Here is a 24255-nt window from a genome sequence, read left to right on the forward strand (position 1 = left end):
TTATTGTTTGACTTATATTTTCCCAGGACCTTTGTCAGTTGGTTAATGCTGATGCTCCTTACTGGCTAGTGGGTATGACAGAAATGACTCGAACATTTGGCCTCGAGTTACTTGAGTCAGTCCTGAATGATTTTCCACAAGTCTTTTTACAAGTAAGCCATTTGTAGTATTTTACAACAAAATTAATCTTTAATTTTTTCACAGCTATTTTTTAAGAAAGCAACACACATTTTTTTCCATATGAAAAGATGCAAAGAATTACAGCCTGAGACTTTAGGCATATAACAGTTAAACGTTATCTTGCATTTTTGTAGTATCCCAGCGTTCTGCAAGTTGAACATTAAAGGGAATCCCTAGAGACTTGCTGCAGGCATTTTCCAGTCTGTGGGTGCATGAGGGAAATACGGTGTGTGAGCTTTTTGTGATATTTAAAAGCTTAAAGAAATAGTTAATAATTTTTACTTGTTTATATGTAGCTGTGTGCTTTTGGATAATTTAATTGGAAAAAAGAAGTAGTAAATGCCTAATAAATTTAACATGTAATACAAAATTTTTCAAAACAGAAAGTTAATAGGGAAAAAAGTAAGAAAGAATTTAAGGTTTTCATTTTGCTATAAGCAGCAAAAGTCCAAAATTGATTCAGTGATTTACATAGGTTCTTTAGTTATTAGCAGATCTTGAACTAGAATTTAGATCTGTTAACTACTAACCTAATCTAGCTCCTTCACCTACCAAGCTGCCTCCCTAAGTCGTCTTTTCTATCCTTCCTCTTGCCTACAAAATGTGTGAATCAAGTGCCACGTTAGAGCAAGATCCTTGAGCCTAGGAGTTGAGACTGAAATTATTTTTATATGCTTCATAAGTTTTGGTGTTCATTAGGCAACTGTTAAATGCTTTTGGTGATAATAAACAATATTAACCTTTCTTGATGATTCCCTTCCTTGTACTTTAATAGGATAAGAAGTATTTAAATATAACTTGTCTAATGGTCTTGTATAAAATGATAGTCATAGTAGCTACCACTTTTTGACTGCCTACTACGTGCTATGATTGTGCCAAATTCCTTGCATTTCACATTCTCTTTAGTCTTCACAAATGCCTGAGAAGTACCACTGATTCCTACTGTACACAGGAGGAAGCTAAGACTTTCAGAGTGTTAGGCAATTTGTCCAAGGTTTCATGGTTTGTAAATGGCACAGTTGGGATTTGAACCCATGTTGATCCAGATTTCAAATTATTTTCTCTCCTTATCTACTCCTTTTCATTCACACCCACACCCCAACCATCACCTTCAGAATATATCCAGGATCTGTTCACTTCGTACCACTCGTACCACAGTGATCCTAATCCAGGGCACCATCACCTGTTCCCTGAGTTACTGCATTCCCTTCCTACTGGTCTCCTTGCATCTATACCCGCCATATCCTCTTACAGTTGCTTGTCACACCACATTCAGAGTGGCCTTTTAAAACAAGTCAGACCTTTTCAGTCTTTTGTAAAAGTGCTTCACTAGATGTCCTCTTTGTCCAGAGTCAAAGATGAAGTCCTCGTTACGATCTTTGGCACGTTTCATGATCTGGTCCCCAGTACTCCCTTATCTTGTCTCTTTTCACTCTTCCCCTTGCTCTCAGTCTTTAGTCATGCTGTCCTTCTTTGCTGTTCTTTAAATGACCCCTGCTTCTGGCCTTTGTGCTTACTGTCTCCTGGGCCTAGAATGCTTTTCTCCCCTATAGCTCTCTCTCTTACTCCTTTGAGGTCTTTGCTCCATGATCACCTTATCAGACAACCTTCCCCAACCACTTTGTTTAAAAGGGCAGCTTCTTCACGCCAGCACCCTTACCTCTCCTGCCCCTCTTTGTCTTTCTAGTGCTTATTATCTCCTGACACACAGAAAAGTAAGCTCTATGAGGCGGGAACTTTGTTCACTTGTGCAGGTGCCTGCTGCATGTAGTGCCTGCCATGTGGCAGGGGTTCGATAAGTAATGAATGAATGAACTGGTAAATCATTTTGAATTAGAAATTTCTATAGTTTGGATTGCGTTTTCTGATTTTGTAGGAAAAGATTTGAAAAATGTTTTCCAGATTTATTGAACCCACAAAATTTCTACTCTACTTTATTTTTCCTGCTGTAATACAGAGGGAAAAAAATAATTATTCTGTGTAAGATCTTAGAATTCACTCTTACAACATTTCTTTGGGAGATAAATATTTGTTTTCTTTTACTCATTATTCACTCAGTCAAGCACAATTTACCCATCACTTAACAGTGTGCTGATCTTTGTGTTCAGTGCCAAGGATACAGAAGTTAAATTAGACTGATAAAATTCCTGCCCTTATGGCACTTAGACGTCTAATGGGAAGAGAAATATTAACTGAATAATAAGATGTGATGAGTGCTGGGAAGGAAAAATATAAAAAATGGCTATGGAAATGAATAACATAGGTTCCAAACCTGGTGGAGAGTTGGTGATGAATCAAGGGTATGAAGCTTCTACCTGAAGGAGGAAGCGTAGGTAATTGAGAGAATAGATAGAATAGTAAAAGACTACTCTAGAGCAGTGACTGTGGGAAAGGTTCTGTTTTCTCATCTAGAAAATAAACTCTATGATATAGGGCAGGCACAAAATTGTGCCTGACCCTGAATCTCTTTCTCTAGCACAGTGTCTGGTACATATTAAGCGGTCAGTGAGTAACTGCTGAATAAATTAATGAAATGTTGCAGTAAGTGAGGGAAAAGGCATTCTTTTTGCCTTCTTCAAAATAAAATCAGCAAGTTATATGACTTATTATACATTATTAATCAAAGATGACTTTGAGCTTTGAGTAGTGAACTACTTGCTAAAATGGAATACTCTATGGGCAGAATTTTTATTATGAAGGATAGATTATTCAGTTTTGAACATACTCATTTTGAGGTATCTGAGTACATGCAAAATGTTAGTTGAATTTATGCATCTTGAGCTCAGAAGTAAGGTTTTAAGCTGAAGTTATAAATTTAAACGTCACTGGCATATAGTTGCTAATTGAAGATATGGGAGTGAATGAGATTACCTATGGGGCTAGCATAGCGCAGGAAGCAGGGCCTGGTACTCTGGAGCTCTGAGGAACCTCAGCATTAAACAGGTGAGCATGAAAGGATGAGCATACAAAAGAGACTAAGAACCTGAGGCCAGAAAGACAGGAATGAATGAGAGAGAGTGTGACATAATAAAAGACGAAAGCAAAGAAAGCTTCAGGATGAGCCAAGTACTTCAAAGAGACTGGTAAGATGACACCTGAAAGGCAGTGTTTGCTTCATCCCCAGAGATGATGCTGAGTGGAACGAGAGGCGTTTCAGGGGAGTTTGGGTGTTTGGTGGTGATTGTGGAGGAAACCTAATTGTAGTCAATTGAGTTTTAAGGGGGGAAAAGTGAACAGATAAATTTTTAAGAGTTGCTGTAATATTAATAAGTTAACCAATGCATAAAATTATTTAGTAAAGTATGAAAATGAACTTAAATGTGCTTTTCATGTTGGCAGTCAAAGAATCTGTCATTATGAGAGTAGAATTTCAAATCACTTAACTTTTAAGATCCCATTATTGAGGGAAAGAATTAAAAAGTGCATTAGAATGCATGTAAAAGTCTGGAAGGATATACGTTCAGAGTTAACAGCGACACCAGTTTATCTCCAGGAGGTGAGATTAGGCAAGGATTTTTTTTTTAGCTTTTCACTTTTCTGCATTTTCTTTTTTTTCTCTGATGAATCTGATTTTTTAAAAGATACATTTAAAAATTTTTGTGATTCTGAGATGTAAACTGCTCTGTGTATTATTTTTCCGTTTCTGTAAGATTAAAGGATTAGATTAGGTGGTTTTTATGATTTTATGATAAAATTTTATGATTTTGTGATTCTTTCTTTGTTCTCAGCCTCAGTGAAATTTGGATGATATATTTGAGGTTAGATAATAAATGTAGTCTGGGCCTTATACTGTCAGTAAAATGAGACTACTTTGGCTAATATAGGGAGAATTAAAAGGTTAAGGAAGGTTTTCTGCATAATATACCATGACTGTAAGTAACATTTGAAAGTTCCTTGTGAGGTTCCTCAGACTTTAAAATAATGATGCTTAATCATTGTGCTTTTTATCAGCTCACTGTGTTTTGTTCAAGCAATCTAAGTAGAACAAAATAGTGTTAATTTTTAAATCTTCTATGTATGAATGGGATTTTTATCTTTGCAAAATAAAATTAGTGAATTATATAATTATCATATTTTATAAATCAAGTTTTCTCTCCTAAGCTGCCTATTTTAATTGCTTTATCTGTTTAAATTTATCTATTTTCTTTCTTCTCTTCTTTGTGTTTTTAATTGCTAGTGTCCTACTAAAATTAAAATTCCTAGTAATAAGCATCACTTAATTCTAATACTGTTAAATGTTCCTTTTTAATTTAGGTTCTTTTTAAAACTTCTTGAAATATTGATTATCATTTTGATCTTTCTCAAAGAACAATACTAATTTCAGGATTGTGTGAACTGTAAAATAATAAACTGTATAAACTTATAATAAAGCTGAATTATCCATACTGATTATTAAGAAGTTTTATTTACTAGTGAGACTGTGTTTTATAAGCATTAAGTACAAACTAAGTTAATTCTTGTTTTTTTTTGTCTTCGTAAATAGCACCAGGAGTTTAGTTTCCTCCTCAAAGAAAGGGTATGTCCTCTGGTGATAAAGCTCTTTTCTCCAAATATAAAGTTCAGACAAGGTTCCAGCGCTTCATCTTCTCCAGCACCTGTAGAAAAACCGTATTTTCCTATCTGCATGCGTTTGCTGAGAGTAGTATCGGTTCTGATTAAGCAATTTTACAGTCTTTTGGTAAGTGCGACTTTTCATACATGTTGTGTGTGTAGTTGCATCAGTGCTGATTTTAGAAGATGATTTAGTACAGTGTATTTAGCTTTTTCACTTCTGTTCAGCAGACTTGCGTTTTTGAGTACCTATAGGTATTCTCCCAGGTACTCTAAAGGTTCATTCTATCCTTTCGTGAGTCTTTCTTTGTTTAAAGAGTATTTTTAATGTGTGTCCAGGAGAGTCATGGCCTGTTCCCTGAAGGCAGCATAAGATCTGTGGCTTGGGAGTTTAGCTTTTTAGCTAATTAACTTATTTGAGGGATAATTAAAATTACAGTATCTTCAATTTATTCTGTTTTTATTTATACTATCTCATGTATTTTACAGATTAAAGCAAAGAAGTTAAAGATTTGGTAAACTCTAGGATTAGAAATCAATTATGTTGACTTCCAGTTCAATATTATATCTATTGCATAAATTAATAGATGCAGAATATGTTGTGATTTTCCCAATCATAATTCTATCAATGTAATGGTTTACTCTTAAACATTCTAATAATATTTTTGAGAGAAAATGGTATATTATGTTTCTTTTTAATTTTGTGTTGTCAAATTCAGCATTGTATAATTGTTTAGCATTTACATCCTTAATTTAATTAACAAAAATAATTGGTTATTGATCACCTGCTGTGAGCAGTCAGTTTGATAAATATTAGAGATAGCCAACAGCCTCACAAACTAATAGTGTAGATAGTTTATACTAAATTCTATGGAGAGCTTTTTAAAATAAAGTTTTTTTCTAGGTTTATGATACACTTGTCATAGATTTTCTTTTCATATTCAAATCCATTTTTGCAAAATAAATTCAGAAATAATCTTTCTAAGCACTTTGGTTATAATTATTTCCAGCCGTACAAGATATATCTGTAATACACATTGATGTATTTAATATATTCCTTAGAAATACCCATAGGACATCAAATTATTTCAGGATGTGTTGCTATTTAGGGATACTGTAAGCTATCAGAGTTTGGTGCCAAAGGTTTGAGTCTTTTGGTATGCCCATAATTGTTGGCTTGGATTTTTTTGTACTACCATAATTAATAATATGTAAATAAACATTAAGGTACATAAGTTTGTGAACTAACTTTAGTTCATAGCTCCGTCTTTCTCTGTAAGGATTAACTTATTTTAAAATTGTAATCAGTGTTTCCTGCAACATATGAGGTATTTGATATAATTTCCAATAATTATATTTAATTGTTAAACCAAGACTTTGTTGTCTTATTATATACAGTTAAAATGGGGAAAATTATGTGAGTCTTTACATTGATTAACTTTTAGGAGTTTTGAAAGGTCAGTTGGCATTTGCTGAAAATAAATGAAAAGTAGCTTAATTTCTCCAAAGATGGAAAGCTTTTACAAGTAAGCTGTTAACATTTTCTGTATTGTATTTATTTATAGTCTGTTCCAATCCTCAAAGAAACTTTAAAAAAATGTAAACAAGAGTGACATCAAGAAGATGGTGGAATAGGAAGTTCCAGGCCTTCCATCCCCCATGAAGACACTGACTTAATAACAATATACAGACCAAATTGCCTTTGTGAGAATTCAGAAACTAGTCAAGAGGTTACTGCACCCAGACAAGTGCACGGCCAGGAAGAGGTTCATTAGAGTGGATAGGAAAGCCCGTTGCACTCACCTGCCTTACCTCATCCCACTCCCTGCACGGCATAGCATGTGTGATTGGGAGAAGATGCCCAACTTGTGGCTTTTCTTCATGTGGGAAGGAGGAGTGAAAGATACATCCACCATTCTGACTTTTCAGGGTACTGCCCAAGGGACTGGTTTCTGTCTTGCGTAACTCTTGGGGCACTGACAGGAAAGGCGGCTGCATACTTGGATGCCTGGGGGCCTGCTGAGAACAAAGGCCTTGCTACACCACCAGAGAGATTGCAGTACCACAGACAGATACTAGGGGGAGCTTCTGAACAGAAACAGGCAGAGCTCTTCAGCGGGGAAATCACACACACAAGCCCAGAGAAGAAACATTGACAGGAAAGGTTTGAGAGGTCCCCAAAATCTGTAGCTAGGCGGATTGGTAAAGATCTTTCCCTGTACAAAACCAGTCCATGAAGACCGAAAGAGTTGGCTGTTTTTTCAGATGCCCAGATTTCAACAAAAAGTAACAAGGCATATGAAGAAATGAAACAGGGAAACATGACCAAGTCAATGGAACAAAATAAATCTCCAGAAACTGACCCTAAAGAAATAGAGATCAATGAGTTACCTGACAAAGAATTAAAAATAACCATCCTAAAGATGTTCAGTGAGCTATAAGAGAACACAGACAACTAAACAAAATCAGGAAAATGGTTTATGAATAAAATGAGGGTGTCAACAAAGAGATAGAAAGTATAAAAAAGAGCCAAACAAATTCTGGAGCTGAAGAGTACAATAACTGAAATGAAAACTTCACTGGAGGGGATCAAGAACAAACTGGATCAAGCAGAAAAAAGAATCAGTGAACTTGAAGACAAGTCCTGTGAAATTATCAAGTCAGAGGAGCAAAAATAAGAGAATAAAGAGACCCTGAGGGACTTAAGGGATGTCATCAAGCAGAGCAATATATGCGTGTCTATGAAAAATGCACAGTTTTCCTTTCAAACTTACAATACTTCTGCCAGCAGTTTTTCCCCACACTGACCAAATTCTCTGACTGCTGAATGTCCAAATTTCAATTCAGTTCTGACACTAACCAGAGTTAGTGCAGACCCCATGGGTTAAGGGCACAGTCCCTCAAGACTGCTCCCCATTTCAGATGCCAATCACAAGTAGTGGGTCCCAGGTTACTCACAACTTCTGTCTAACTTGGCTATAAATTGGAGGTTCCCAGGACTCCCTCCTTGGGTATGATAATTGGCTAGAGTGGTTCACAGAACTAAGGAAGATAGTGTACTAGTATTGCTGATTATTACAAGTATATTTTAAAGGATACCAATGAACAAGCAGATGAAGAGATACATGGGACAAGGTCTGGAATGGTCCAAAGATCAGGAGCTGCTATCCCCAAGGTGGGGTGTGCCACTCTCCTGGCATGTAGATGTGCTCACCAACCTGCAAGCTCTATGAATTCTGTACCTTTGGGATTCCTATGGAGGTTTCATCATGTAGGCATGATAGGTTATTAACTCAGTTTCCAGCCTCTGTCCCTTCTCCAAGGAACAGGGGAGGGGCTGAAAGTACCAAGCTTCTAATCATGGCCTGGTCTTTCTGGGAACCAGCCCCTATCTTGGAGCTCACTGCAATTGCCTCTTTAAAACAAAAGATGCTCCTGTCATCCAGGAACTTCCATTAGGAGCTCTGTGTCAGATGCTCTTATCACTCAGGAAATTACAGAGTTTTTAAGAGATCTGTGTCAGGAACCAGGGTCAAAGATCAAATATTAGAACAAAACTTGCGGGGCTGGCCCGGTGGCGCAGCGGTTAAGTTCGCACATTCCGCTTCTCAGCTGCCTGGGGTTCGCCGGTTTGGATCCTGGGTGCGGACATGGCACTGCCTGGCATGCCATGCTGGGGTAGGCGTCCTACATATAAAGTAGAGGAAGATGGGCACGCATGTTAGCTCAGGGCCAAGCTTCCTCAGCAAAAAGAGGAGGACTAGCAGTAGTTAGCTCAGGGCTAATCTTCCTCAAAATAAAAAGAAAATTAGAACAAAACTTGCTTCTAGAATCCCTGCTTACAAGGGTTTTAGGAGCTCTGTATTGGGCACTGGAGGCAGAGACCAAAATATGTATGTTTCTTACTATTTCACAGTGCACTTTCAGAATCTCAGAGAAGGAGATCAGAGAAGGAGAGAAAAGGGCAGAGAGCATGTTTGAAGAAGTGACAGCTACAAATGTCCCAAATTTGAAGAAGGAAATGGGCATGCAAATTCATGAAGCTCAAAGAATAGCAACTAGGATTAATCCGAAGAGACCTACTTCAAGACACATTATAATCAAGATGTCAAAAGTCACAGAGAGAGAATCTTAAAGCCGCAAAAGAAAAGCAACTCGTCAGGTGTAAGGGAACTCTGATAAGATTGTCAGCAGATTTTTCAGCAGAAACCTTGCAGACCAGAAGGGAATGGGATGATGTATTGAAAGCACTGAAAGGAAAAAAACCCTGCCAACCAGGAATACCATATCAGCAAAACTTTCCTTCAAAAGTGAAGGAGGGCTGGCCCAGTGGCATAGTGGTTAAGTTCATGCGCTCTGCGTTGGCAGCCTGGGGTTCCCAGATTCAGATCCTGGGTGCAGATGTACATGCTGCTCATCAAGCCATGCTGTGGCGGTCTCCCACATACAAAATAGATGAAGATTGGCACAGATGTTAGCACAGGGCCAGTCTTCCTCAAGCAGAAAGAGGAAGATTGGCAACAGTTGTTCACTCAGGGCCAACTTCCTCACCAAAAACAAGATAACTAGATAAACAAGAGCTGGAAAAGTTTATTTCCTGTGACTTGGCCAAAATATACCAGTTGCCTACTTATTCCCTAAATATTTTCAGAGTTGTTTTAGGAGGGCTTCTGCCTGTTTTCTCTCTAAAATGCTGGTTTAACTACATTAAATTAAGATAAGGCTATACGAAGAGAAGGCATTCCTCCTTTTTCTTTTCACATCCACTAGTTAGTCATGGAGAACCAAGTCTTTCTTCTCTTCTCCACAATAATGCAGCATGCTTGCATCTTCATCGTCATAAAGGCAGAATTCACATTTTGTTTGTGACCCCAAACCAAGAAATACCAGCTTAACTTTTATTTTTGTAAAACTTGATGCTGAATTGTGTCTCCTCAAAATTCATACGTTGAAGCGTCAACCCCCAAGACGATGGTATTTGGAGATGGGACCTCTGGGAGGTAATTAGGTTTAGATGAGGTCATGAGACTAGGGCCCTCATGATGGAATTAGTGACCTTGAAAGAAGAGACACGGAGAGCTTAGTCTCTCTGCCCTGTGAGAACATGGTGATAAGGCAGCTGTCTGTAAGGCAGGAAAAGAGCTCTCACTAGAACCCAGCCATGTTGGTGCCCTGATCTTGGGCTTCCAGCCTCCAGAATTGTGAGGAATAAATTTGTTATTTAAGCCACCCAGTCTATGGCATTTTGTTATGGCAGCCCGAGCAGACAGACTCAGTTTCCATCCACCACTTCCAGTATCTAGCACTTTATTCAGTGACTTTTTCAGAGATACAGATACCTTATTCCTCAGTAATTTCAGTTTTGGGTAAAATTGCTGTTACTGAGTGCATGTATTCTGGACACCGTACAAAGTGCTTTACATCTATTAATTCATTTAGACTTTACTACAACCCTATTGTAAAGCAGGCATTTGTATTTCTCTTTTACAGCTGAGAAAATGAGGCTCAGGATATTTATGTAATTTGCTGGAGACCATACGGTTTATAAGCTGCAGAGCTGGGGTGTTAACTAATTCTTTTAGACCCCCAAAACTACGCTCTTACCCCCTGCATTTTACTACTTCACTTTCACTTTCTTTTCTTTTTCTTTCTTTTTCTTTTTTTTTTTTTTTTGAGGAAGATTGGCTCTGAGCTAACATCTGTTGCCAATCTTCCTCTTTTTTTTTTCTTCCCAAAGCCCCAGTACCTAGTTGTAGGTCCTTCTAGTTCTTCTATGTGGGATGCTGCCACAGCATTGCTTGATGAGTGATGTGTAGGTCTTTGCCCAGGATCTGAACTGGCAAACCCCGAGCCACCGAAGCAGAGTGCACGAACTTAACCACTCAGCCACGAGGCTGGCCCTACTTCAGTGTGTCTTAGGTCTCATTCCTTTCCCTCTCCAAAGCTGCAGGTACCAAGTTTCTTGTACCGTTCTTATACCATTCTCCATATTTTGACCTAATTCTCCTTGATTTGGGGGAGTGGAGGGGCGAGATAACAGCACAGCCAGCTACAGAAAAGATTGGCTGTTACTGCCAGAAAGAAGAAAAAGGCCTATTTCTGTACTTCACTCGTCAGTTGCGGGTAATGACCAAGTGATAAAGCTTCACTTCCAAATAAAGCAGCTGTAGGACTGTGTTTGCAAAGATGTATTCTTCAGATGTATAGAAGATATTAATTCTTCCGTGTTATACTTTGTTACATTAGGACTTCTTAGTTTGGGGAAAATTCCGACATTCTGCAGTCTCCAAGGGCAAAAGTGAGAGGTGTGGCAGCTGTAGGGTGAGAAAAACTTATTTTTATGGGAAAAAATCTATATTTTCCAAAGGAAAAAAAGGCATTGTTTTACATTTTTTGCAAATCTCTTTAATGACTGGTTTAATAGAAGGTAGCTGGATTCTCGTATCGTCTGTTTTCATTCTGTTGTGATATGTTGTTTGGGTTGAAGAATATGAAAATGTGGCCTCACAAAGATAGGTAGTTGGAAGAGGCAGAATTATCTAATGGCCTTTTCAGATGATGGTGAATATTCTTCCATGATATAACAACAAACTGGACTGGTGACACTTTCTTAAAGGTGTAGAATCTGAAACCATATTAATGATTTTTTTGTACTAGGTTGCATTAAGATTCATCTTGTGTTTCTATTGTATCTTTTACTCATGCATGATTTTGTAAATCATGTGTTTTAGTTGTGGACATATTCCAAATCTTAACACTTCATACAGTACCAAAAATCCTATATGTTAATATTACCACCCATTTATCAGAAAAGTCTTCTGTTCCTAAGAAGCTGTCAAGGTCACAGTGTCAGGTACAAGTTTTCCCAAAATTCCATTTTTTGATTGAAGGCTCGAATCTTATCATCAGCAACAAATACTGTCAGTTGTTTCGCCGGGCTTACTTTGTTCATTTTAGAGAAAATGTCTGCAGTATACACAAGTCTAAAATAGTCATAGCTTGCCATTTACTCTTTCAGTTAAAATGTTCTGTAGGGAGAAATGTGTCTAGGTCAGTTTGTAACTGTGCTTGTCCTCCAGACAGCCATTGTACTTTGATACAGAGCAAAGTGCTTTATGTGTACTTCCCATGTGCCACACAGAAAATTAAGACATGCACTTATGGATCAGATTTTATAAGATCAATAATTTGTATTTTGTTTTTTTGTGTATGTTCATTTTATTTTTGTTCATTGTGGTTCTTTTTTTTTTAAAGGTTTTATTTTTCCTTTTTCTCCCCAAAGCGCCCCCAGTACATAGTTGTATATTTTTAGTTGTGGGTCCTTCTAGTTGTGGCGTGTGGGACACCACCTCAGTGTAGCTTGATGAGCAGCACCGTACCATCTGAACTCGTGAAACCCTGGGCCTCCGAAGCGGAGCGCACAAACTTAACCACCCCGCCACGGGGCCAGCCCCTTGTTCATTGTGGTTCTTAAGTGAAATAGACTTCTTAAAATTGTGTGTTGCAGTGAAGAATACAGTGACACTAGTATAGTTTGGTGTTACTGCCTTGATTCTGCTAAAGCACTGGCTGTTTAACCCACCATTGCTTTTACACCATCAGTACAAATGTCAATAAATTGCAAATGGCAAGTAATATCTTAGTTTTATTATGAAAATAATTGTGACCTCGCAGACCCCCTGAAATGGTCTCAGGGACCCCTAGGGTTCCAGGGACCACACTTTGGAAATCTCTGCACTTTAGACTCAGTATTTCCCCCCAGTATTCACACAGCTTATCTTGTTCTATCAAGTAGCTCAGAGGTGAAGATAACCGATCTTCATAGCTTAGTTCATAGTTCCACTAGAGTGACTAGCGGAAATTAGAATACTCCAGTCATTCAGGTAGAGATATAATATGGCTAGTATAATATGTTCTTTCCCCTTTCTACCATCTGAACGAGGTGCTTCTCTGCCCTCTGAATTGCTTAGGCTCCGTGCCCAGATAACTTTTTTAGGAAGATAATCTTTAAGGAGTTTATGAAACTTTGTTATAAGTGGCTAGCATATCTTCTGCCCTTGACTTACTGCTTTTAGAAAGGAATGAATGGGGTTAAACTGACTTGTCCTACCCAATTTTTTACTTCTTCACAGACATTTCTCTAGCAAAGGATCCTATCACTTAACAAATCCTTTAGCTATAAGGTGGTTAACTCTAACCAGCCCCTGAGAAATAGACTCCTGCATTTAAATATTGTAATATTGTAGGACTATAGGAATATAGAAACTTTCATCTCCCTTCATGCTAGTATAATGGAGTTCATGAAGTATCTTTATGCCACAAAAATTGGACTTAGGCAGTAGATACTAATCTTAATACCTGTTTCCCTATGAGTGCAGCCTCTTGGGGAGAGGCTTAACAGATTCACAGTAGGCACCCTCTACCGATGCCCTTAAGAACATTGATGCCCTGAGAATTCAGCGTCCTCAACACTAGTTCTCTGATCAGACTTTCACACTTGGCAAGGAGGGAGGAAGGGAGAGCAAAGTTCCAGACCTCAGGAGAGAGGTGTTCTCTTTTACCTAAATCACAAGATTTTAGTGGCTGTGGTACAAATTAAGTGATTGATTTTACTCTAGTCACTCTATCATAGAAGAGACAATGATATGCTGTTCCAGGCAAGTTTCTGTAACATTTATATTCCTTTGGCTGTGATGTACTTGATGTTTCTGAGAGCTTTATTTTCTCACCTCAAAACCTGCCTGATGAGCCTTCAGTTCTACCGTCACGTTTATGTTCCACTTTGACTCTGAAGCAGCTAGGGCACAGTTTAAAAGACCTACAATGCGGACACTCTTCAGTAAATACAACTGTTGCCTAGTGACACTAGCACGATTCTTTCTTTTTCAGTTTTTTATCTAAAAAGGGATCACTTTGTTTAGTAAAAATAGTAATGCTCTCTGTATTTGCATGGCACTTTATCATATTTAAGGGACATTTTTTATCTTATATTTTTCTCATTTGATTTCTGAAGAAGGTGTAGGTACTTTTATCCTTTCTAAGAAGGGTTACCTAGCTTGTTGTCATCCACGAAGTTGATGGATAAAGAAGCTGAGCCAATGATTTCTGATCTAGTGCTTTTCAACTATATTGTATTTAGGACAGTGACAAACCTCTCTTATGACTTCCTCAGTCATGGGCAGTCTAAGGGTAATGTTTACTTATCCTCCTACTTTATTGTCATGATTATGTCCTACTTTTAAGCATCCAGTTAAAGATACTGAATGGCATTAGAAAATACCAACTGCTAAGACTTTGGGCTAAAATCCTGAAGGTTACTAGATTCCTGAAATTCCTTACCCCATGTTGCGTTCACTCATTTTGGGGCAACCCCAGCTAAAATAGCTGATAACCTGCTGCACCTGGTGTAGAAAGGAAGACTCGGTTTTGCCTAGTAATTACAGTGTCAGCTCAATTCTTACCTGCTCTGTCCTCGACTAATATGTAACAGAAACAATCCCTTGACCTTTGAATAAACTGGTTACTTTCTGTTTGTTCATTCACTCAAGTCATCAGACATTTAATGAATAATGTTGAGAATGTGCTTTAAACATTATTACTTATTTACAAAGATCTTGCAGAGGAGATGGTTTATATTAATAACAATAGTAATAACTAATACTAAAGCAAAACTATGTACTAGGCCTTGTTGTAAGGACTTTATACCTGTCAGCTGCTACAGGTTCCTCCATGTTTTCCTACTAGAAAACGGATGCTAAACATCCTTTGGCTTAATGCTTCTTTCTTAAGCAGCAGCAGAACATGGAAAAACTGTTGTGGTGTTACTGAAGGGAGAGAGCACACATCCTGATCAGCAGGTTGCATGGTACATGCTGCCTTCCAGGAGCGAGGCTGGTTCATAGTGCTTTCTAAAGAATAAGGCTAAAAGATCAATCCCGTTACCAGATCGCTAGTATGAGTTTTCAGGGATGTATTTAGAGAGACACTGATGATTTTTACTGTTCGCTTTCCCATATATAACTACTTTTCCCTTCTCCTTTTTCTCTACTCACTATTAAGAATTTTAGTTTATTTAAAATTAAGAGATTTTGGGGTCAGCCCCGTGGCCGAGTGGTTAAGTTTGTGTGCTCCACTTCAGCGGCCCAGGGTTTCGCTGGTTCGGATCCTGGGCGTGGACATGGCACTACTCATTAAGCTATGCTGAGGCGGTATCCCACATGCCACAACTACAAGAACCCACAACTAAAATAGACAACTATGTACTGGGGAGATGTGGGGAGAAAAAGCAGGAAGAAATTAAATTGAAATTTTATTTGTCCGTAGCACTACATTAAGAACAAGAATGCAATTTATAGTTCTTATCTTAGATTTAAAGAAGTATTATAAAAAATCTTATGTGTTTTAGGTAACCGAATGTGAGATCTTTCTATCACTTCTGGTGAAATTTCTGGATGCAGATAAACCTCAGTGGCTACGAGCTGTTGCTGTGGAATCAATACACAGACTTTGTGTGCAGCCTCAATTATTAAGGTAAAACCTCAGCAATATTTTTTTAAATGGTTAGGTTAGTGTTTGTGCCAACAGGAAGAGTTTAAGTATTTATTCCCCAATATTAGTGGATTTCTAAACAAAGAAAATTGTGTATTGTATGTATGGAGGGGTGGGGGTGTGGAAAACAACTGGGAGATGGGCAAAAAGTGTGGTTAGTGATTTCCATCAGTCTGAATTTACTGAGTTAATATGGCCAAGATAGCTTTATTTTAGAACGTTGACCTCTGTCTGAACCTTTCTCCTGAATTGGGAAAATCCCTCAGGTGCGATGAAGAGGTTTGAAGTATAGTGTCGAGACTGATTTATCAACATTATGTGCTATAAAAAATGCTTAAAACTTTTCATATCTTCAAATATTTTTCCCAGAAACATTTACGATTATTTTACAGGTCATTTTGTCAGTCCTATGACATGAAACAGCATTCCACCAAGGTTTTCCGTGATATTGTGAATGCGCTGGGATCTTTTATCCAGTCGTTGTTTCTTGTCCCTCCTACAGGAAATACTGCTGCTGCAAACCAAGCTGGTAAAGGCTTACTCAGATTTTGGTTTTTGTATTCTGCCATGACTTACAATATTCACTATTCTGAGAGGATATTTTATAGAAATCCTGTGACTAGAAAAATTTGAATTGTTGATAGTAAAGACTTACACTTAAAGAATAATTTGATCTCACTGAGGCAGCTGTGTTTATTTCTTTCCAGAATATGTTTTCTTCTCTGATATACTTTCAGTTCCTCTAATCACATAAGAACAAAAGTTTGGATGCTCATCTTCGTTTTAGGAGAATCTTCATTTGGTGCCTCTCTTTAAAGAGTCTGGTTACCACCTTAGGAGCTCTGCTAGTCTCTCTTTTAAGAAAACGGGTGAACCTGATTTAAGTTTGTTTGGAAATCAATGTATGTCTTGTTTCCCTTTATTTTCTTTCTCTTCCACTTTTTACTGTCTGGTTGGTGGTCTTTTTATTCTTTATTCCCACCTCTGGTAAAAAATGGGCTAATGGAAGATATATTACAAAGTTTGTCAGTAATTTAACTTATTAGTACCTTTTATTTGTAAAAGGAAATGATGTTTTGAGGAAATAGGAAGACTCTAATAGCCAAAATAGGATTGATAAAATTTTATTTGTGCAGTATCCATTCCTATAGCACAATTTTTTTTAATTGACCAGGTGTTTGAATATTATTGATTTGGAATTAAATAGTAAATTAATGTCTTTGCTTTCTTCCCCTTATCTAATAGGAAACAATAATGTGGGCGGCCCCGTCTCAGCACCGGCTAGCACAGGAATGTTGGGGATTGGTGGAGGTGTTACTTTGCTACCAGCGTTTGAATATAGAGGAACTTGGATACCTATTCTGACTATAACAGTACAAGGCAGTGCTAAAGCCACGTAGTAAGTACTAGTAGCATTATTTGGTAAGGAATGGTATTGTTAGGGGTGATATTTTATCCTAAAGTGTTTCTTAGTGCATTAGATTTTAAATTTTAGACCTAATATTTCTAACATTTTAGAACTAATTTTCTTCTGTCACATTTTGAGAATTTTATCTAGGACTGGATTTTGTTTATTTTCTTTTGTAGTATTTGTATTCTGTTAAGAGCATTGTAAAACAAAGTGTGGTTTCTTTCCCTAAGGACCTATTCACCTGTTCCATGTGACTTTTTGATTTAAATGTAGGCTTGACTTCAGACCCCTTGGACTTAGGGCTACTAGTACTGAGTTACCCTCAGGTTAACCTTTTTTCAATCTTGGTTTCCTTACCTGTAAAATGGGAGTGGTGATATATTTACCTTTCAGGGTTCTATAGGTGAGAAAAGTTGTTTTAGGTGTTTAGCTAAGCACATTATTGGGGTTTAATATGAAACTTTAATTAATTAAAACTGTTTAATGGATTCCACGTGTTATGTGTTATTTTTTAATTGCCTAGCCGTTTCAACTTAACAAATACATATTCAGCAGTGTATTGTCAATTTTTCTTGTCTTGCTGAAGTGTAGTGCTTAGAGAGATAACGCAGTCAATACTACATAGGTTTAACGTTGTAACAGTTACTGCAAGGCGTTTAACTATATATTTTGAGTAATTGGTGTGTATAATTAAAACACCATTCTGGTGACAGTAAATCAAGACTCAAGACAATAAGTCTCTGGATTGCTGACTAGTTTAGTTTAAATCATGAATTTATGTGGTATGTCAGTCTGCTTTGTGTCATCATAATGATATTTTGCTGTGCAGCTTTATTTTGCCTAAAATTGTAAATATAGAGTCAAAGAGGACTGAAAGATTTAACTAAAATTCATTGCTATTCTTAGTCATTTAAAAGACCCCAACACAGAAGAAAATCGCTTTGCTCTGGAGCTTACGTTTGAGTGAGTGAGGTAGTCAGTAAATAAAAACACTAACATATAATATCACCTTGGGTAGTGATTGATTCTTTGAAGAAAAGGTAAGTTAAGGGGATAGAGAGTGACAAAAGTGAAGATGGATCAGAAAGGATCTCTGAGGAAATAAGATTGAGCAAAGACATAATTGAAGGGAGAGAGTGAAGATGTGTGCTTGAGGAAGAAAAATTAAAACAAATGATAAGAGAGTAAATACTTGGCCGAGCTGTAAGAATTGCTCCTTTACTAATAAAGTAAAAGTCTAAAAACAAATTATTTATTGATAATTTAATCCTTATCAATTAAAAGACTTAGATTTTAACTCCTACTACTAAATACTGTGATTTTGAGTATAGCACCTTATTTCACTTGATCTTAATTTTCTTATCTTTAAGACAAGGTTAGGACTAAATCTCTAAAGGAACATATAGATAGATGTTTTTTTAGCACTGTCCATACTGAGATTACTCGCTTCTGAAACCAGAAATCGCCAGAAAATACTGGGTGTTCTTTTGTCCATGAGTTAGTGTGTTCACGTTGGAGCTTCCCCGTTGAATTGCATCCTCATTCATCTGTTCATTGTAAGGGTCAGTATAAAATGATTTTCGCTATTTTCTTTGAAGGCATACATATAAATCTTGATTGTATATCCTGTTCTTTTATTGACTTCTTAAGTATGTAATAATTTGAAAACTTAAGTGATGTATAGACAGAAGTAGTTTTGACATAAGTATTGGAGACATTATATTCTTTCAGATTTATTACACTATGGCTCCCTTCAAAGTTGACCTAGTGACGGTTTTGCAACGTGACCTTAAATTTAAAATATTTAAATAAATGGGATACATTTTATCTAAAAGTGGAATTTATGTAGTAATTCTAATAAAATAGCACTGAAACAGTGAAATAAGAAACTGAGCTTTGTTTTAGGTATAAAATAAAAATAAGTATAAATTACCTTTTTCTCTTAACTATTCTAGTGCTTAAAAGGCTGTACCGTAGAATTTTAGAATTAGAGTTTCTGATGTTTAGGATTTTTTTTTTTGAAGATTTTATTTTTTTTCTTTTTCTCCCCAAAGCCCCCTGGTACATAGTTGTATGTTCTTCATTGTGGGTCCTTGTAGTTGTGGCATGTGGGATGCTGCCTCAGCGTGGTTTGATGAGCAGTGCCATGTCCGTGCCCAGGATTCGAACCAAGGAAACGCTGGGCTGCCTGCAGCGGAGCACACGAACTTAACCACTCGGCCATGGGGCCAGCCCCTGATGTTTAGGATTTTTAAAATCCGTTTTAGATGCATTATCCAATAGACCGTTTCTTCTTTGAGAACAGGGTTTTATCTAACAAGATGCTTAGCACTGATTGGTTTAGTATGTGGCTCTGTAAGGCTAATTGGCCTGGCAAAGTTTAGACCTATAAACATTCTTTACCTCCCTACTTGAGCTTAGATTTCTTGATCAATAATATAAATATATTTTGATTGAATACCTAAATTTTAAAATGTTCAGAGTTGGCAGATATTAGAGGTTAAATTGATAGGGTTTAGAGTCAGACTTGGATTAGAAACTGCTAATTCAATAACTGTGTCACCTTTGTGTCACCTTAGTCCTCAGTTTCATCATCTCTATCTCTTAGGGGTTTTGTGAGGAGTTAAATGAGATCATACACATTAAAAAACCCTTAGAGTTCCAGGCTGAGAGTAATTGCTCCATAAATGATAGTTATATATAGGTGTTTTTATTGTTTATTCTGAGTTTTACATTTCTTTATAAATTACCTTCCTTTTCTAGGCTTAAAAATGATTCAGGGACTTTTAGAATTTGAGATGAATTATTTTTATTAACTTTTCTTATTGTAATGTTTAGTGATTTCAATTTTGTTTTTGAGATATAGTTCGCATACTATAAAATTCACCTTTTTACACTGTACAATTCATGGTTTTATTATATTAAAAGTTATGCTACCATAACCACCATCTTATTCCAGAACTTTTTCATCACCCCAGAAAGAAACCCCATACCTATCAGCAGTCATTGCCTAATCTCCCTTTCCCCACCCCCTAGCAACCACTAATCCACTTTCTGTCTCTGTTGATTTGCCTATTCTGGATATTTCACATAAATGGAATCATACAATAAATATTCTTTTGTGTCAGGCTTCTTTCACACAGCATAATGTTTTGAAGGTTCATCCATGTTGTAGCATGTGTCAGTACTTCATTTCTTTTTGTGGCTGAATAATATTCCAATTTATGGGTATACCACATTTTGTTTATCTCTTCATCAATTGTTGGGCATTTGGGTTGTTTCTACTTTTTGGCTATTACAAATAGTGCTGCTATGAGCATTTGTCTATAAGTTTCTGTGTAGACAGATGTTTTCATTTCTCTTGGATATGTACCTAGGAGTGGAATTGCTGGGTCGTATAGTTACTCAATGTTTAACTTTTTGAAGAACTGTCAAACTGATTCCTAAGCTACCGTACCATTTTACATTCCCACCAACAATGTAGGAAGGTTCAAATTTCTCCACGTCCTCAGCAATACTTGTTATTGTCCACCTTTTTTTTCCCTTCTCCCCAAAGAACCCCCAGTACATAGTTGCGTATTCTATTTTTTTTAATTTTTTGATTTTTAATTTTTTTTTTGAGGAAGATTAACCCTGAGCTAACTACTGCCAGTCCTCCTCTGTTTTGCTGAGGAAGCCTGGCCCTGAGCTAACATCCATGCCCATCTTCCTCTACGTTATATGGGGGATGCATACCACTGCATGGCGTGCCAAGCAGTGCCATGTCCGCACCCGGGATCTGAACTGGCAAACCCCGGGCCACTGAGAAGTGGACTGTGTGAACTTAACCGCTGTGCCACCGGGCTGGCCACAGTTGTATATCCTAGTTGCAGGTCCTTCTGGTTGTGCTACGTGGGACGCCGCCTCAGCATTACTTGATGAGCAATGCTAGGTCCATGCCCAGGATCTGAACCAGCGAAACCCTAGGCTTCCAAAGCAGAGTGCACGAACTTAACCACTCAGCCACATGACCGTCCCCTATTGTCCATCTTTTGATCATAGCTATCCTAGTGCGTGTGAAGTGGTATCTTACTATGTTTCAATTTGCATTTCTCTAATGACTGATGACTTTTAGCATCTCATTCATGTGCTTATTATCCGTTTATATATCATTGTGGGAGAAATGTCTATTCAGATTCTTTGCTCTTTTTTAATTGGGTTGTCTTTATATTAGTTAGTTGAAGGCGTCTTTAAATATTATGCATCTACTCTGTTATATATGATTTGCAGAAACGTTGTCCCATTCTGTGGATTGTCTTTTCATTTTCTTGATGGTCTCCTTTGTAGCACAATAATTTTTAATTTTGATGAATCCCCTTTGTCTATTTTTTCTTCTGTTACTTGTACTTTTGGCATCATATCTAATAAACTGTTGCCTAATCTGAGGTCATGAAGAATTTTACCTATGTGTTCTTCTAAAAATTTTGTAATTTTAGTTCTTATATTTAGGTCATTGATCATTTTGAGTTAAATTTTGTATATGGTGTGAGATAGGGGTCCAACATCACTCTTTCACATGAATATCCAGTTCTAGCACCATTCTTTCCTTATAGCATTGTTCTGTCACCACTGAATTATCATGACAGATTTCAATTTTAAGGGATTTAAAACCATAATTCCCCGTTTGCTGTGATTTAAGACAAAAGATTTGTTGTCTTTCCTTCTAAAAGCTTTGTTCTAACTACAGGATAGAAACTGCTCTAAAATTTGAACTTGACACACTGATGCTTTAAGTATTAGTCTTACCCTCATGGTAGATTGTATCTGAGATGACGGGTGAGCTGGATATCTCACAGTAATACTTTTCTTCAATGTGAAAGCATCTTCCTCTTTATAGGATTGATTTGGTAGCACCTTATTTTAAAAGCACCCAAGTCAGAGTCTGAAAAGTTTTATAATCTGTTTAAGTCTTATTCTATTTTGTATGTAAGTCTGTATTTTTCTAATATCAACAATTAATTAAAATATTGGCACAATTGAGGGGAGAGGGAGAAAGTAAATTATTAAAATAATTTGTTATGAGAGTGGTCTGGCCTTAATTTTTCTAATGAGTTTCTTAGAATACCATCAAAGGATCTCTCCTCCAAATGAAACAAACTCAGTAATGTCCATTTACTTTTGCTATTCTTTTAATCTTAATTTCTATGGTTTACAAATTATGAAAATAGATATTTTCATCATTATGACTTTTCATTAATGTTCTGAATTCTTCATAATTTCAGCCTAGAGATGTTGGACAAAGTTGAGCCCCCGACTATACCAGAGGGTTATGCCATGTCTGTGGCATTCCATTGTTTGCTAGACCTCGTACGTGGAATCACCAGTATGATTGAAGGAGAGTTAGGGGAGGTTGAAACAGAATGTCAGACTACCACTGAAGCAGCTTCTTCACCAACACAGTCATCAGAACAGCAAGAATTGCAGTCAACATCAGACCAGCTGGATACGGAAATAGGTAAATTATTATGAGTCTGTATTTTCAATTTTTATTTTGAAATAATTTGAAATTTTCAGAGAAGTTGCAAAAATAAGAGTTCCCATGTATCCTTCACCTGATTTCCCAGTTGTTAACACTTTATCGTATTTGCCTTAGCATTCTCTCCATATACATGTCATATGTATTTTTCAGAACTATTTGATAATAAGTTGCAGGCATGATGCCCCATTCCCCCTTAATACTTCAGTGTGTATTTTCTAAAAATAAGGACAGTTTTCTGTATAACCACAGCACAAGTGCCATCAGAAATTTAGCATCTAATCCCAGACCCTGTGGAAATTTGGCCAGTTGCCACAGTGATGTCCTTCATGGTCCAGGATCACATGTTGTATTTAGTTCATATCTCTGTACTCTCCTTCAATCTGGAACAGTTCCTTAGTTTTCCTTGTTTGTAAGACCTTGACATTTTTTAAGAGTACGGGCCAGTCACTTTGGGTTTGTCTTGTTTCCTCATAATTAGATTCAATGTATTCATTTTTGTCAATGCTACCACAGAGATGATGCTGTGCTATGCCTAGAGTATCAACACATCAGGAGGCGTACAATATCAGTATATCTCATTAGTGGTAATATTAACTTTTATCATTTGAGTAATATGATGTCTGCCTAGTTTCTTCAGTGCAAAGTTAATTGTTAACTTTTTTGTGGAGAAATACTTTGAGACCTCTACTATGGAAGAGAGCTTTCCCTTCTCTCCATTTATTTATTTTTTTCATTTATTCATTTATATTAATCTGGATTCATGGATTCCTGTTTTTTCAAAGGGCTGCAATCTATGATTATCATTATTCGATTTGACACTCAGATTTTCCGTGACATGGCTGGTGGGACCCCTTTCTAGCTGGCTCCTATATCTTTTTGAACATATCCCTATGTCCTTTTGACATTTTCTGAACACTTCTCTATTATCTGATACAGCAAAATGTTCCAAGCTCTTCCTGGATTTTTCTTGCCCAGCGAGGAGTCAGTTATTTTTCCAAGGAGCCAGAGTTCCTTTTAGTGGAGAACAGAATTTAGAAACTAGCACATGGGCACTATGTGTGCTTCTTGCTCCTTAAATAGGAAATATACACACACACAAGCACACATCTCCCTATCTATGTTAAATACCAGGAGGTCATACCAGTTTCTCCAATTCTGGTTTAATATCACAAGATTTATTTTTAACTTTCTGTATTTGTAATTCACTTCTCCAACAGTGAGAAACCTATCTCATTTTACTCCATGTATTTACTTATTTGCTCGATTCCCAATGTACGTAACCAGTCTCCTGGCTGAGCCAGCTTGTCACACAGACCGAAAATTTGGACCAGTAAAGGGGAAGGGAATAGGAAGTAATAGTATGTATTAAAAAAAAAAAAGATAGTTAACTTAAGTTTCGTATGTTTTTGTCCTTTAAGTTAGTAGAGCTGTTTGGGAAGAAATGGTGAATGCCTGCTGGTGTGGGCTGCTTGCTGCTCTCTCACTCCTCCTCGATGCCAGGTATTCAGTCTTTGTATGTTTTATGTTGCATGTGGCAGTTATAAAAAACCAAACATGAAAATAGTTTACACAAAGTTGTCCTAAGAATTATTTTCTAATATTAGTTTTTAATATGTGTAGAACATTATTCTTTTTCTGCCATCCGCCTCCCCCATCCCATCCTTGCCCCTCTCTCCACAAGAATTGTCGCAGTATTTTAATGGAAAATGTAATCCTGAAATTACAGAATGCCTTTTTCATTTGAAGCCCGACTACTTTTTCAATGATGGTGAATATATTATTCAATTTCTTTGATATTTTTCCTCAGAATCACAGAATTTACTGATTTTAAAATTCTTTGGCATTTTAAGTTAAATCTTTGAGTTCTTAACCATTTTCTTCAATAATGATTATATATAGTGTACATTGCTTATACCCAGTTCAGATTTTCAGATATTATGTTAATTAGTTAAAATTCCTTCTTAAATGTATTGATTTTAACAATATTTTTGTATAGATGTTCTTAAAACTTCACTGAATATGTATTTCCACATCATGTTTGCGGTGT

General features: G+C 36.9%; 1 protein-coding gene across 9 annotated transcripts in view; it reads left to right on the top strand.

Annotated features, from left to right (window-relative positions):
- MON2 (MON2 homolog, regulator of endosome-to-Golgi trafficking) overlaps positions 1–24255 on the top strand; it is a 103716-nt gene that overhangs the window by 31082 nt on the left and 48379 nt on the right. For all 9 annotated transcript variants that reach the window (XM_070271834.1, XM_070271830.1, XM_070271831.1 and 6 more), the window contains 7 exons: positions 27–152; positions 4664–4858; positions 15137–15261; positions 15672–15808; positions 16525–16678; positions 21952–22184; positions 23627–23708. In XM_070271834.1, the coding sequence (XP_070127935.1) occupies positions 27–152; positions 4664–4858; positions 15137–15261; positions 15672–15808; positions 16525–16678; positions 21952–22184; positions 23627–23708 (1052 nt within the window). The remainder of the gene's footprint in view (positions 1–26; positions 153–4663; positions 4859–15136; positions 15262–15671; positions 15809–16524; positions 16679–21951; positions 22185–23626; positions 23709–24255) is intronic.

This window comes from Equus caballus, chromosome 6 (genome assembly GCF_041296265.1).
Source record: "Equus caballus isolate H_3958 breed thoroughbred chromosome 6, TB-T2T, whole genome shotgun sequence".
Taxonomy (NCBI): domain Eukaryota; kingdom Metazoa; phylum Chordata; class Mammalia; order Perissodactyla; family Equidae; genus Equus; species Equus caballus.